Below are 14,654 nucleotides of genomic sequence, written 5' to 3'. Positions count from 1 at the left end.
GCCTGGGAGGAGAGGCAAGGGGGAGTGGGGAGGCGCCCGAGCCGGGGGAGGGGGAGCCCTCGCCGGGGTCCGGCCCGCGCGGCTCTCTCGCCCCCAGGGAGATGGGCGCTTTGTTCCCGCGGACCGTCCGCCGCCAGAGAAAGTTTGCTGTGCGGCGTCCGCGGCCCACTCTCGAGGACGTTTCTGGACTTGACTGGCGTGGGGTCCTCTACACGTTACCGGCTGGTTGTCTGGGAGGCGGAATTTTAAATGCCGCCTATTGTAGGCTCTTTTTGAAAATATGCCCACACCCAGAATCTATTGAATTATGTGCCTTTGCCAGCAATGGAAACAACCTTCCAGAAATCCCTTGAAATGACTTCACTTTCTACCAGCTAAATGCTCCCACAAGAGTCAAGTGTCACTTTGCGTTCATTAAAGGATTTCTTTTGTTAATACTGTATATTGTGCTTTGTGGCCGGTTTGATCATTTTTAGCATCTCTTTCTGCCTGCCTGCCTCGGAGTTCTTCACGTCTGTGTTGTCTCTGAGGTTGGCATTGCTGTGTGTTCCTTTTTCTTTCAGTACAACATCGCCACTTTTCTACTGCTTACCAAGCTTAATCATTTTTATTTACATGATCTGCCCAACCCTGTGCTACCTGTTTTGGGGTGGTTGAGTTCGTCTTTTTGTCTCATTTTGCTTTATCAGCCACGTCTTTTATTTCTTATTCTGGTTAATTTACTTGGATTTTCAAGACTTTAAGAACTGTTGAAATGAAAATAATACTTCATTTTAAGTGCCTGTTTTAAAGTGGAGTACTAAGCTTTGGTCTCACGCCACAGCCGACTTGAACTTGACAGAGCTCCTAAGATCCTGCGCGCGGGCGCGCCCGTCAGGCTCTCTTCCTTCCTGAGATTGGACCAGTCTGCACCTTAGGGCCGCCTGCCCTGCCCAGCCCAGGAAGAGGCTCATTTTAGTCATTTGGCCTCATCTGTTCTGATCAGAGAAAACCTCAGTATAGTTCTTTAAAAAAAACAACAACAGCAAAACAACTATTATAATAAAAACTAGCAATATCTGCTTTCATATAAATCATTACACTTAATTCTTATAAGAGCCTTATAAAGTAGAGAGGAGTATATCTTTTTTATAAATTAAAGGAGACAAAAGAAATTCAATGTATGGCCATAAGTAAAATTACAGAAACAAGACTTCATCCCAGCTCTGCTGGCTTAAAAACCTTTATTCTTTTTACTGTGCCCTACTAGCATATAAAAGACGATATAAACTTTGCGATCTTAGAATGATGAAATTCTTCCATAGCAAAAGTAGTTTCAACAGTACTATAGAATCACTCATTTTTTGGAGAAATTTTGTAGGATATTCAAAGCCTATTTTCTTTATGAAACACAGTGCCCTGTTCCTCTTGATTAAAACCCAAAATTAGCCAAAACCGGTTTGGCTCAGTGGATAGAGCGTCGGCCTGCGGACTGAAGGGTCCCAGGTTCGATTCCGGTCAAGGGCATGTACCTGGGTTGCAGGCACATTTCCAGTGGGAGGTGTGCAGGAGGCAGCTGATCGATGTTTCCCTCTCATCGATGTTTCTAACTCTCTTTCTCTCTCCTTTCTTCTCTGTAAAAAATCAATAAAAATATATTTTAAAAAAACCAAAATTAAACAGGTTGCCCAAGGAAATTAGCAGAATTATGTACATAAATTGCTAGAATTTATTTCTAATTCTGATTACTTGGAGGAAGTACTTAAACTCTACATAGCTTTCCTTTCTAACTATGAAGTAGTATTATTACTCCTATCTGAGTCCATGATTATTATTACCTAGATAAAAATGTGACTTATTTATCCTGTGCATAGGCATTCTCTTATGTTGAAGACATAATGAAAAGTGCCTGATTTACATCCTTCCAAAAACCAGAACAAGAGAGTTGGGTTGGAATGGGCAGGATGGTAAACATTCTCCTCACTTCATTAAATTGATGAGGAAGATTATATTATGCTCTTTGCTGCTCTTCTGCCAAATGTTTTGGATAGAACAGTGGATTGGAACACAAAATGATTAATGAACCAAAAGCTCTTTGGACTTCAAATGGTGCTTGTATGTGTGTTTAACTGCAGGAATTGGCCATCATTCAAGTGATTTGCCAAGATTTTTCTGGGATTCTGATTCTGATTCTGGGAGAGGGTGACCAACTACTGATCTCTAAAAAAATCAATAAAAACTTCTTTAAAAGGCAAAAAACAATTCAGGGCTGTTTTAAGGGATCCTATAATAGCATCCTCCTTTCCCCCAAAAAAATACATATTTATCAAATGGAACAAAGTGGAGCAGTTCCCTGGCTGCCACTGAATCTTTATTATGTCACACTAGGGGCCCACTGCACAAATTCGTGAACCTTGAAACAAACTGTAGGCCGCAAAGCTGCGGTGGGCACAGGGGCAGGTCTCGGCCCATCCTCCACAACCCCGCCCAGCCCCTCCTGCTGCAGCCCTGGTCCCCTGTCTACCGGCAGCCCCTCCCACGTGCTGACAGCACCAGCCCCACTCGCACCCACTGACCGCACAAAGTGGTTGGGGCTGGCGCCAGCAGTGGGTGCAAGTGGAGTTGGCACAGTCATTGGGTACGAGTGGCTGCTGCTGCCCCAATCGCCCCTAGGAAGCAGCAGGAGGTGGAGAAGCCCTCGGGCTATCGGGCTGGCAGCCGCTGCTCGCACCCACTGACAGCGCCAGGTGCCAGCTGCAGGTGTGAGCAGGGCTGGCACCAGCAGTGGGTGCAAGCGGCGGCTCCAGTGCCATCAGCAGGTGCAAGCAGGGCCATCGCCAGCAGTGAGTGCGAGAGGCAGCTGCCGGCCCAAATCGCCCCTCAGGAGCAGGGAGAAGTGGAGAAGCCCTGAGGGGCGATCAGGGCTGGCAGGTGCCACTTGCACCCACTGACGGCACTGACTGATCAGGGCCGGCGCCGGGTGCTGGCAGCGGGTGTGAGCGTCGGCTCAGGTACCAGCAGCAGGTGGGAGCAAGGTCGGCGCCGACAGCAGGTACAAGTGCCAGGAGGGATCACGGTGTGCAGGAGCAAAGAATTTTCAGTAACCACCAGAGGCTCACCCCAATGACAGCGACAAGTGCCCCACCTGGGTTTGGCACCCCCACTCACCTGCTCCACGATCCCGTCGTTGCCAATGCCCGCTATGTTCTGCACTCTGCTGCCGATGCCCACCATGTTCCGGGAGCGCCCCCTGGTTGTCGGCACACGTCATAGTGATTGGTTGTTCTGCTATTTGGTCTATTTGCATATTAGCCTTTTATTATGTAGGACAGCCTGAAATGCCACCATGATACTCATTTGAGTTCAATTAAGTTGATACTCACTTGAGTTCTTTATTCTGACATTTTCTATTTTTAAAAAGGCATAGAAAGAAAGTGCTGCTTTAAAATATTTAAATCAGATACCAAAATGCTAACAGTAATTGCCATTGAATTAAGCATATCTTTTCCTATAAAATTTCTACAATAAGCTGTTTATTTTAGACAAATTCATTTTATTAGATTGCTTTTATCAGATTGTTCATTAAACACATACATGGGCAAGAGGAATGAAGGTTTGATCGTGCCTAGGAGGAAGATAAACTTACTTTACTGGGTCTGATTCAGGTGGTGAGAGGGCAGGTCTGTGTAGGGGTTTAATAAGCAGTGGGCACATGAATGCACAGGCCCAGGGAAGATGAGAAAAAGGCACAGTGTGGCCAGTTTGAGACTTTTGGCCCCTTTAGATCAGGGAATACTTGGCAACATTATGCTAGTGCCAGTTTTGGAAAAGATTACAAAGATCTGCTTGACTACATTAGATAAAGTGGTAGGAATGTTTTGATTTCCATGTTATAGTTGTTCAAATTGTGGAGTATTATGGACTGGATTTGAGTTCCCGGCCTGATGACACACCACCACCACCAACTGCCATTCCCCACCCCTGCACCTTCCCCCACATACACACTTGCTGATTCCGTGCTCAAGGGTGAGTTACAAATCTCTGTGAGTCTCTGGTTGCCCATATGAAACTTGGGGCTACTTTTTGTCTCACAATTTCTTAAAGGAATTACAACATAATTGTACAAACATTTCATTAAACGTAAAACCATATTTAGACATTGTCCTTTTTCACTGCAGTCAATTTCTTTTTTTAAAATATGATTTTATTGATTTTTAGAGAGAGAGAGAGAGAGAAACACCAATCGGCTGCCTCCTTCTGCACATGGATTGAGCCCACAACTTTGGTAAATACCCTGACAAGGAATCGAACTAGTGACCTCTTGGTGCACAGGAATATGCTCAACCAATTGAGCCACACTGGCAAGAACTACTGTCAATTTATAATAGTTCTCCTAACAACTACTTAGTTATATTAGATAAGCTAATTATATTAAACTTGAATCAACTTAAGACGATTCTCCCAGAAGTTCGGTGTACGAGTACTCTAATGATCTTGAGTTTCATGTAACCAAACATATTTAAAGTGAAAATAATGTGGGAAGCGGTATGGTATAATGGTTAAGCACATAAACTTTGGATACAAATATATCTGAGTTCAAATGCTTAAGGAGAAGTGTGACTTTAGGCAAATTAAATCAGTTCTCTAAATCTCAATTTCTAGCCTGTCTAAAAGAATTTAATGACACCTACCTTGCAATAGTATTGAAAGGATTAATTTATGTAAGGTATGTAAAGCACTTTATAATAGCTACTTCTATAAAATTCTCAATGCATATAGATGTATTTCCATATAATTTCCTTTTTGAACAAACATCTCACAATTTTTATGCAATTATAATTTGTGAAAAGATGAGAATTAGTCATTTTCCTTTAACTCAGCTACCAATGATTAAATCCTAACTTGTCAGTAGTTATTTAATGAAATTTTACTTGCTCTTATGTCCATATTTTCCTCTGGAAAATTATGTCTGCCATCTAAACAGTTATTTTGGTAAATTTTTTAAGATCATATTTTTAATATTTTTTGTTTGGCTTTTTTTTTAAATATATTTTTATTGATCTTTTACAGAGAGGAAGGGAGAGAGATAGAGAGTTAGAAACATCGATGAGAGAGAAACATCGACCAGCTGCCTCCTGCACATCTCCCACTGGGGATGTGCCCGCAACCCAGGTACATGCCCTTGACCGGATCGAACCCGGGACCTCTCAGTCCGCAGGCCAACGCTCTATCCACTGAGCCAAACCGGCTTCGGCTTGTTGGGCTTTTTGTTTGTTTTTCATCCTCACCCGAGGATATTTTTCCATTGATTTTTAGAGAGAATGGAAGAGAGAGGGGAAAACAGAGAGAAATAGCAATGCGGGAGAAACACATCAATTGGTTGCCACCTGAATGTGCCCAGACCAAGGCCTGGGGAGTAGCCTGCAACCTAAGTACGTGCCCTTGACCGGAATTGAACTTGGGACCCTTCAGTCTGCAGGCCAGCGCTCTCTTCACTGAGCCAAACCAGCTAGGGCTTAGTAAATTCTTTTAAAGCACTTAAGCATGAAAGTATCAGCCTCAATTTTTCATAAAATAATAGTGTCTGTGGAATACTTCTGAATCCTTTTAGACTCTGGGAGAAAAAGATAGCTTAATGAAAGGCAGTAGTTAACTATAAATTGAGGAAGTGAAAAATGCAGAAAAAGGTATTGATATAAATTTTAAACTCATCAAAACATTTTACATGTCTTAACATTTTTTTAAGTAGCTGTGACCTGGATTTTATCTTTCTGGAGCCAAGGCAAAGTGGTTAAGATCAGAAATCATTAATAATGTATTTAAAATTTATTTCCAAAAGTATTTCTGCCATAATTCATTATGTTATGCAGGTAGGGCTTCTAGGTAAAATGAGGATTGGTAACTGTTTCCTGAAAACAAAACTAAAATGATCAAGCAGGTGACTTAGTGGATTGATTGTGCTTTGTAGTATTAACAGAAAAGTACTACTGTAACCTTAGAAAGTCTGTTCTTCAAACTATAAAAGATAAATCCTGGAGAATGTAAAGGCAATAAAATTATTAGCTTTATACACAGACCAGTACACTTTGTTCATTTAAGACATACATGGGCAAGAGGAATGACGGTTTGATAGTGCATAAGAGGAAGGTAAATTTTTACTGGGTCTGATAGTACTTAGAACAGTTGCCTGCATCTAGGAGTTGATCAACAATTCTTTGTTTCTGAATGAAAGAACAAAAAAACAGAACATTATTATTAGATAAAACAGTGTTCTTTTAAACTTTGGAGAGGTTATTTAAGGACTAGATTAAATATGGGAATGGATTCATAGTTTAGATAAGTTTGTAGAAGATAAGTCCATAATAAGCCATCAAGAAGTTAAAAGTAATATCTAACCTTTTGAAACTTTTGAGGAGACCACTACCTGATTCTCAAAGTATTTCCTATTGCCACTATATTGAAGTATATTGTACTAACTTACTATAGTAATTTCTAATGGGTTAAAGAAGGAATTAATTTTAGAGGGAAAGGAAGGAACTGCAGATATCATCTGTATAAATAATAGTTATAGAATATGATAAGAAATAAATAGCAAAAGTAAGCCCATATTTTTATTCTGATGCCAAGGGATTTTTGGAAGGGAAAAAGATGTATGTAACCAAAGTTTTAGAATTCTGATTTATCTATCTCTATTATGGTGTTTTTAAGAAATGTTCTCTTATATAAGAACCAGAGGCCCGCTGCATGGATTCATGCACCAGTGGACTCCCTCGGCCTGGCCTGCGCCCTCTCACAATCCAGGACCCCTCAGGGGATGTTGGACTGCTGGTTTTGGCCCAATCCCCGTAGGCCAGGCCAAGGGACCCCACCAGGCCTCTAGCATGCATATAAGATCTTTAGTTAATCTCTTCCCACCCTCCCTCCTACCCGCTTCCCTCTGAAATTCGTCAGTCTGTCCCATGTTTCCATGCCTGTGCATTTAGCGTCTGCCCCCTGGTAGTCAGTTCACATCATAGCTACCAGTCAGATGGTTGAATGGTCAAACGGTCGCTTAGGCTTTTATATATATAGATTAGAAATTTCCATTTATATTTTAAATTTCAAGGAAATTGTTAATGTTAATTTGTTGTAGATCTTAGTGAATGTCTTTATAAAGTTAATCTACAATGTTGGAGGCCTTTTTTCTTATATCAGCCAAAAGAAAAACTGAAGAATTATCTTAGTTTACAGAGATTTTAATAGAACTATAATGTTTCTCCACCCTTAACCATATAACTTATATTGCAGAAATTGGAATGGGATTAACAGGATTTGGAGTGTTTTTCCTGTTCTTTGGAATGATTCTCTTTTTTGACAAAGCACTACTGGCTATTGGAAATGTGAGTTTTTCAATATGTATTTTAACTAACTTCATAAGAAAAAGTTAGCTATAACTGAATTCTTGCCTGCTATTGAATTTAGGTGAAATAATTCACTACTACTCATGTAAAAATTTCTATTACATTCTCTGTTTCCATCAGTAATGAAACGCGTTAGCTTTCTGTTTAAACAAAAGGTAAACACTTAATGAGGTTTTCTAATTCCATGACTCTGTTAAGTGTTTGATATGTGATTTACAATAGAACAGTGGTTCTCAACCTTCCTAATGCGGTGACCCTTTAATACAGTTCCTCATGTTGTGGTGACCCCCAACCATAAAATTATTTTCATTGCTACTTCATTACTGTAATTTTGCTACTGTCATGAATCATAATGTAAATATCTGATATGCTATATGTGTTTTCCGATGGTCGTGACCTATAGGTTTAGAACTGCTGCAATAGAGTAAGTCAAGGCAGCCTCTAAATAGGAGTTAAAAATACTCCTATTTGGGGGCATCTGTAGTAGTCTCAACAATAAAGATTTTTTTTAAAAATAGATGAGTTGATAGCCCCCATTGAATATCTTTGACAAGTGTATATTACCATTGGGCTCTTAATTGCAAATTGGTAAATATAAAGGAGAGCAAAATTATTCAAAATTGATGTTACAATAAATAATGTAAACAGCATTGGTATCTCAGAATATGAAGCTTAACCATTGACTTATTAATCAATATATATGAAATATTTTTCACTAAAGAAAGTTAATGAAGGAAAACAAGGATTTGGGAATAAAACAGGGAAAAACACGTTTTCTAATAGATCACTATTTTTTGTCCACTGTCTGAAAACATGCAAAATATAAGTATATTTTAGAACACGTAGCTGTATCTTTATTACTGCTGCTACCAGGTATTCTAGCTTCGCATGGTTTCTTCTTCTGCCACCTTCGCCACATCAGTATTTCTCCCATCCACAGGAGTTCCTATAGCCCAGGGTGAAGTTTGCAGAACTAGGAGCACCTTTAGGTGACACGCTTATAGGCAGCTTCCCTCTTTTGTCTTGCCGCTCATCTGTTTGACTAAGCCATCTCCATCTAGCTTAACCCTGGGAAAACCACTGCTGATGCAAATGCTGGTTGGTAACCGCTAATCTTTCCTTGTTTCTCTTTTTCTCCCTTTACTCAAGTTAGAGGAGGATTGAGAAGAGTGCAGTACTACTACAGCTTTCACATGCTTAGCCCACTCCTTGGTTCTGCTTCTTGGCGTGCGTTGTAGTTTTCTCTGCCCAGTTGCCACAGTGAAAACTAGATGTGCTCCTTTTTTAAAAATACTTAACTTTGACCTTCAAATTTATGTAGTGTGCTTACTTACTTTTTCTGTGTTGCATTTTCTTTCTTCTTTAGGTTTTATTTGTGGCTGGCTTGGCTTTTGTAATTGGTTTAGAAAGAACATTCAGATTCTTCTTCCAAAAACATAAAATGAAAGCCACAGGATTTTTCCTGGGTGGCGTATTTGTAGTCCTTGTTGGTTGGCCTTTGATAGGTATGATCTTCGAAATTTATGGATTCTTTCTTTTGTTCAGGTAAGGCACTCATTTTATTTGTTTTCTTTCAATATAACAGTATGTCAAATAATTACAAAACTCAGATAGTTGTATCAGCATGAGTAAGAAGACTATAATTTTCTTAAATGGATTCTTGTTTACACTGAATCTTTTATTATTATATTTTTAGGTAATTTAATCAACTATAAAATGTTTTATCAGGTGTGAATAATTGCCTGTTTAAGGCTATGAATTATCTTGTATTTTCAATTTAATAAAATTAATTTTATTGGCCTTTTAAGGCACTGTCTTTATGTTTGCTATTTGCATCAACTAAAAGTGATAGATATATAGATATATAAATATACCCAACATTTTAATATGTAGAACCTGATACTGCATAGTTACTGCCACTTGATGGCAATTTCTTTAGTGCTTATATGTATTAGAAAATTTTGTACAATATATTCTATGGGAGATTTTGGTCAGTTAATATTTTACAAATGCCAGTTACCAAGTGAATAAACAATAGAATGTAATGTAAGAAAATACCTTTAAGTAAGATTGGTTTAAAAATTTGTTCAGAGAAAGTATATATTTTGTCTTCTATCTGTCAGGCACCATATTACCCACAGGAGACGTAAATATGAGTCAAATGCCAAATCTGCTTTAGAGAATCTCATTTTTAATATAGAAAATACATAATGAAACTAGTAGGATATAGTAGTAATGCCATATATACATATATGTGTAAAATTTCATAAGAACATAATTAAGGAAGGAATCAAATCCTGGGAGAAAAGTTAACCGAAGTTTAAAGTCTCTAAAATATTCAAATTTTGACAGGTTCTTTTTACTTAATTAGCAATTGATTTTGGTAATAAAGAACGCACAAGTACAGAGAACTGTTTTTTCTTCTCCTAGGGGCTTCTTTCCTGTGGTCGTTGGCTTCATTAGAAGAGTGCCAGTTCTTGGATCCATCTTGAATTTGCCCGGCATTAGATCAGTAAGTAATCTGTATTTAAAAATATAATCTTTAAACCATCAAAATACTCTTCAATGCTCTTTACTTCTAGAAATTAGTAACTGATAACATGATTAATTGATGTTTTTATTACAATATAAATGGTTGCAGCACATAGATCACGGTAACCATGAATACCAGAGAAAATAGTCATTGGTAAATCTATAAAGCCTGAAATTTTGTTTCACTGTATTCCTTTTTAATACTGTTCTCTATTTTTTAATACAACTCGGATTGATATGCTATGCTACCTTTCACTTTGAGAGTTGAAGGTACTTTTCAGGTAACTTTTATGTCCTCTCTAATTTTAGAAGCAATAACATGAAAATGATACTATTTCTTACGAATATTTTCTTTCTTAGACCATCTCACCAAATGAGGTGTATTATGACAACTAAATGGAGCACTGTTATACTGAAAGTCAGATGATAAAATTCTGTACCCAGCTCTCTATGAGTTGGACACTCTTAGCAAATCTGTTTCTCCAGTGTGAGTGTAAAGTTGTTTGTAGATTTTTGTAGATGTTTCTAGAGAGACAGGCCATAACATTTACTGAATTCTCAAAGAACTAAAGGTACTACTATAAGCCAAATTTTTCTTTTTTTAATCCTCAAGTCAATTGTAGAGTCAAATTTGCAGCCCACACAACCTACATATTAGAAGTTACCTTTGAAGAGGGAATGTTGTGCTTTCTCACCAACTAAATTTACCTTAAAATTCTAATGAATCTATGAGTACTTTCAGAGCAACTTTTAGTTTCAGGGTACCAGTCACTTATTTACCATGATATAAAATAACATTAAAAAAGGTGTTGGAACCTAGGTTTACAGGGATATATCCTGATTTTATTGGCATTGATCTCCAAACTCATAAAGTACCAGCGGTTCTCAACCTGTGGGTCGCGAACAATGAAAATATATCCTGCATATCAGATATATTCATTACGGTTCATAACAGTAGCAAAATTACAGTTATGAAGTAGCAACGAAAATAATTTTATGGTTGGGGGTCACCACAACATGAGGAACTATATTAAACGTCACGGCAGTAGGAAGGTTGAGAACCACTGCGAGTAGTCAATGCTGTTTATACTTAGCATGGCTTTTGGAATTACTAAAACTTCTAGTTATAGAATTGTAATAATTATTCATGTCCTTAATTTAAGGATTCTTCGATATTTGCATAGATGGACACCCAATACTAAAAGTTATGTTTCCTATTAATATTATTTCATTATAATAAAATATTTAAGTAAAAACATGATTAGTCAAATGAAAGAATTAGATGATTGCTAGACTTGATAGTATTATAGATTTGATGGCTGCATGACTTTTAATATCTCCACTATTACTTTGCTTCAATATTTGTTTGCATCACCATCTGGAATGCTTAATATTTGGGATGGAGTAACCAAAGTAAATAACCACTTACATGTATATGTATTAAAATTGTAAATTTATGCTTGCACCCTTACATCTATTTTTAATGTCATTGCCACTTTCAGTCCATAGTCCAGTTACACATTTAAAGTATTTTTAGTCAATAGCTGCTGTTAATTATTGTACTTAATGGACTTAAATCTGTTTGTTCAAAGACTACATAGGCCCAGAAGAGATCCACAGTCATGGTCAGTTGAAATATCTTATTGGGTTCATTAATGAATGATTGGCTGTGACATTTCAGCTTTTTAATTTTTTATTTTTTTCTTAAGCTATCAGTGTTAACTTCATTTTATCCAGTTTTTTTTTCCATTGTGTTGTATTTCTCATGTCGCACCCTTAAAGTCATACGTATAGCATGTTATGCAAAAATAACTTTTAGAAAAAAAATTTTTTTTATACACATTTACGTGTCAGAAGATGGTGGTGAGTAGTACTGGATTAATCATTGTCAGTCATACCTTAAATTTCCACAAATCTTGTAAAGCTGAGTTTTTAAGTTAACATTTAAAATGTTGATGTAATATTTAATAATGCTGAAGGCTTTCTTTTGTCTGTTTTTCTTCTTGCAGTTTGTAGATAAAGTTGGAGAAAGCAACAATATGGTATAACAACAGTACATTGAAGACTCATTTAAAATATTGTATTATTTATAAAATCTTTTGAAGAATATCCAGCACAGATTAAATTACATGAAATAGCTTGTAATGTTCTTTACAGACATTTAAAATGTATACCTACAAAGTACCAACAACAGTTAACAAAGAAGCAGTGACAACAGGCTTCTAATCAGGTGATGTAAGAAGACAGCAAGCAAACTGAAGGAGATGAAATCTGTTACATTGCATATTGAAACTCTTGAAGGCAATTTTTAATTTTTTTCCACAATGTGCGAAACACAACTATCCTCAGAGAGCTATGGTGCCTGATTAATTTTTATTTTTTTTTATTTTGAAGATTCAGGGGCACCCATAGGCATTTGCTTTTTAGAAATGTCCACTGCAACTGGAAAAATATTTCCATTTGCACCGTGTCTCCGAAAGTGATGCATGGGTTAGATTGGATTATGTCGTGTCATTTTAATGTATTAAAACCTAGGAAAACCCAGTTTTGATATATGGATCACTTTTTTTGGTAAACATGGTGAAGATAAAACTGTTGCGATTCTTCTGAGTCTTAATATTTTAAAGCCAGATGAAAATATGAACTAGATATTCTCTGTTGGAATATGCAAAGGTCATTCTTTACTAGCTTTTCGTTTCTAAATTATAGCTGACTATGCACTTCTTTGGTCAGCAACACACTCTGGAAATACTCTTACTTCTTGGGAGTCTTAAGACTGTATTTGTATCATTTGTTACATGTAGGCATTTAACAAAAAGCATTCTTGACAGTGAAGTAGTCTGTTACGTAGCTTGTTTCATTGAATAGGGTGTTATTTAAAACATTAATTGCAAACCAAAAGGATTTTCCTGTCATGATGTAGATTTTTTTTCTTCCATTTAAAAAAAAATTAGCAGTGGTTTATTATGTTTTTTACAAACTAAAATAACTAACTTGGTAATGTTTACTTTAAGACATAACATGTTAAAAGGTTCAACTTATAGCTATTTTTTAAGGGCTATTCATGTAAGCTGAGTTTCCCCTTATTTTCAGCTTTTTCATAACAAAAATCAATAGGTATGCTTCATATGATCACTCTTCATCTTAAGTCATAGAGAAAATATCTGAGTTCACATGCTGAGGCTGTTTTACTGTAATTAAACTGGTTATTATTTCTTAAAAATATGACACTAAAAAAATGATGTGTTCTTTTCTGCCGTTGCTGCTTGACAGGCAGAAAGAAACTGGTTGTTTCTTCATTAGTAGTTTTCCACGGTGGCAACTTGTGTGGTGGATGTAGGAACACATTTCAGCAGCCATAGTATTATTTGTTTTACCACTAATGAGTGCACTATTTACTTTTTTTTTTAACAGTAAAGCTTTTTAATACATGAAATCATAATTGAAATTTGTGGGTTTATTTACAAACATGTCTACAAAATGTATTACACCTTATGTTACTTTTAAGTTAAATCTTTTGATGCACAGAGAATTCCCAACCTTGCTCGTTTAAAGGACAGACTTGGTGTATAACCTAATGGTTCAGTCTTGTGGATTACTGTCTTTTTGGTACTGGCATATGATTTAAGGTATAATCTGTGAAATCTAGATGATATTGATGAAATAAGACTCCTACCTCAATAGTTCATGGAATATTAAGAGACTTAGTAGTGTGTCTAGTGTTCTTCAAAAGAATAAAATCCTCACTTGGAGAGTGTCAAATATATTTTGGGGACTGACTTACACAAGTTTCCCTGTAGGACTCTGTTAAACATATTTTTGACTGACCCATACTATTTACAAAGACTAGATCATTCTACCTTTTTAGGGCAAAAATAGTATCTGTTAATGTTAGGAACATCTGTATTATTTAACTCTTTTGTGGACATGAATTTCTACCAAAATGTTCTTTGCAAAGTAACAGAGATCTCTTTTCAACAATCTTATTTCAGAAAGCATTATCAGACAGAAGCGTGCCAAGGACTTATTAATCTACCTGTCCTTAGTAAGATTGAGAGGCTGGAGCAGTTTTTCAGTTTTATGGAGACCATGTTTAATCTCAAATGTGAGTTTGGGACTGCATGGCAGCGTTGTATGTTTCTTATCAGAACCACTGAGGAGGCTCTATTTTTAAACATACTAGTCCTCCACTATTTCAGTTTTTCTAAACCATGTTGATTTTTTCCTTTCAAAAATTAACCTTCTGTCTTCATGACAAAAAAAAGAAAAGATTATTGCTATAAAGATGGAGGAAAAGGTATAATTCTACTTAGCCTTAAGAGTATCTGTCATTGTTCAAATGTATTTTCTGTAACAGAAACCTATTTGGAATGTTTTTCTTTTCCCCTTATAAATTGTAATTCCTGGAATACTGCTGCTTTAAAAAAAGTCTCACAGTCAGACTGTCTGATCTAACCATTGAATATTGTAAATACACTTGTCTTATCTCTCAATAAAAGGGTACTTTTCTATTAATTGCTTGTTGTCTTAGTGAGCTGGGCTCCTACGACAGAATTCCATGGACTGGATGACTCAAACAACAGACATTTATTTCTTACAGTTATTGATGCTAAGAAGACCAAAATCAAGGTGCTGGCAGCTTCACTTCATTCTGAGGCCCCTTTCTCTCGCTGGCTGCCTTCTCATTGGCTCCTCACGTGGGAGAGAAAGGCTCTGGTCTCTCTTCCTCTTCTTACAAGGACA

At 37.0% G+C, this 14,654-nt stretch overlaps 1 protein-coding gene across 2 annotated transcripts in view; it reads left to right on the top strand.

Moving 5' to 3' along the window:
* Positions 1 to 14,426, top strand: part of GOLT1B (golgi transport 1B) — a 14,829-nt gene extending 403 nt beyond the window's left edge. Inside the window, exons 2-6 of one of the 2 annotated variants that reach the window (XM_006773150.2) lie at positions 7,267 to 7,358; positions 8,746 to 8,924; positions 9,810 to 9,891; positions 11,504 to 11,536; positions 11,921 to 14,426. In XM_006773150.2, the coding sequence (XP_006773213.1) occupies positions 7,267 to 7,358; positions 8,746 to 8,924; positions 9,810 to 9,891; positions 11,504 to 11,512 (362 nt within the window). In that variant the 3' untranslated portion in view covers positions 11,513 to 11,536; positions 11,921 to 14,426. The remainder of the gene's footprint in view (positions 1 to 7,266; positions 7,359 to 8,745; positions 8,925 to 9,809; positions 9,892 to 11,503; positions 11,537 to 11,920) is intronic. The other variant, XM_006773149.2, reaches the window with a different exon arrangement.
* Positions 14,427 to 14,654: the final 228 nt, after the last annotated feature.

This window comes from Myotis davidii, unplaced genomic scaffold (assembly GCF_000327345.1).
Source record: "Myotis davidii unplaced genomic scaffold, ASM32734v1 scaffold346, whole genome shotgun sequence".
Classification (NCBI taxonomy): domain Eukaryota; kingdom Metazoa; phylum Chordata; class Mammalia; order Chiroptera; family Vespertilionidae; genus Myotis; species Myotis davidii.
The sequence above is the reverse complement of the archived record's forward strand: the minus strand, read 5'-3'. Positions and strand labels throughout refer to the sequence as shown.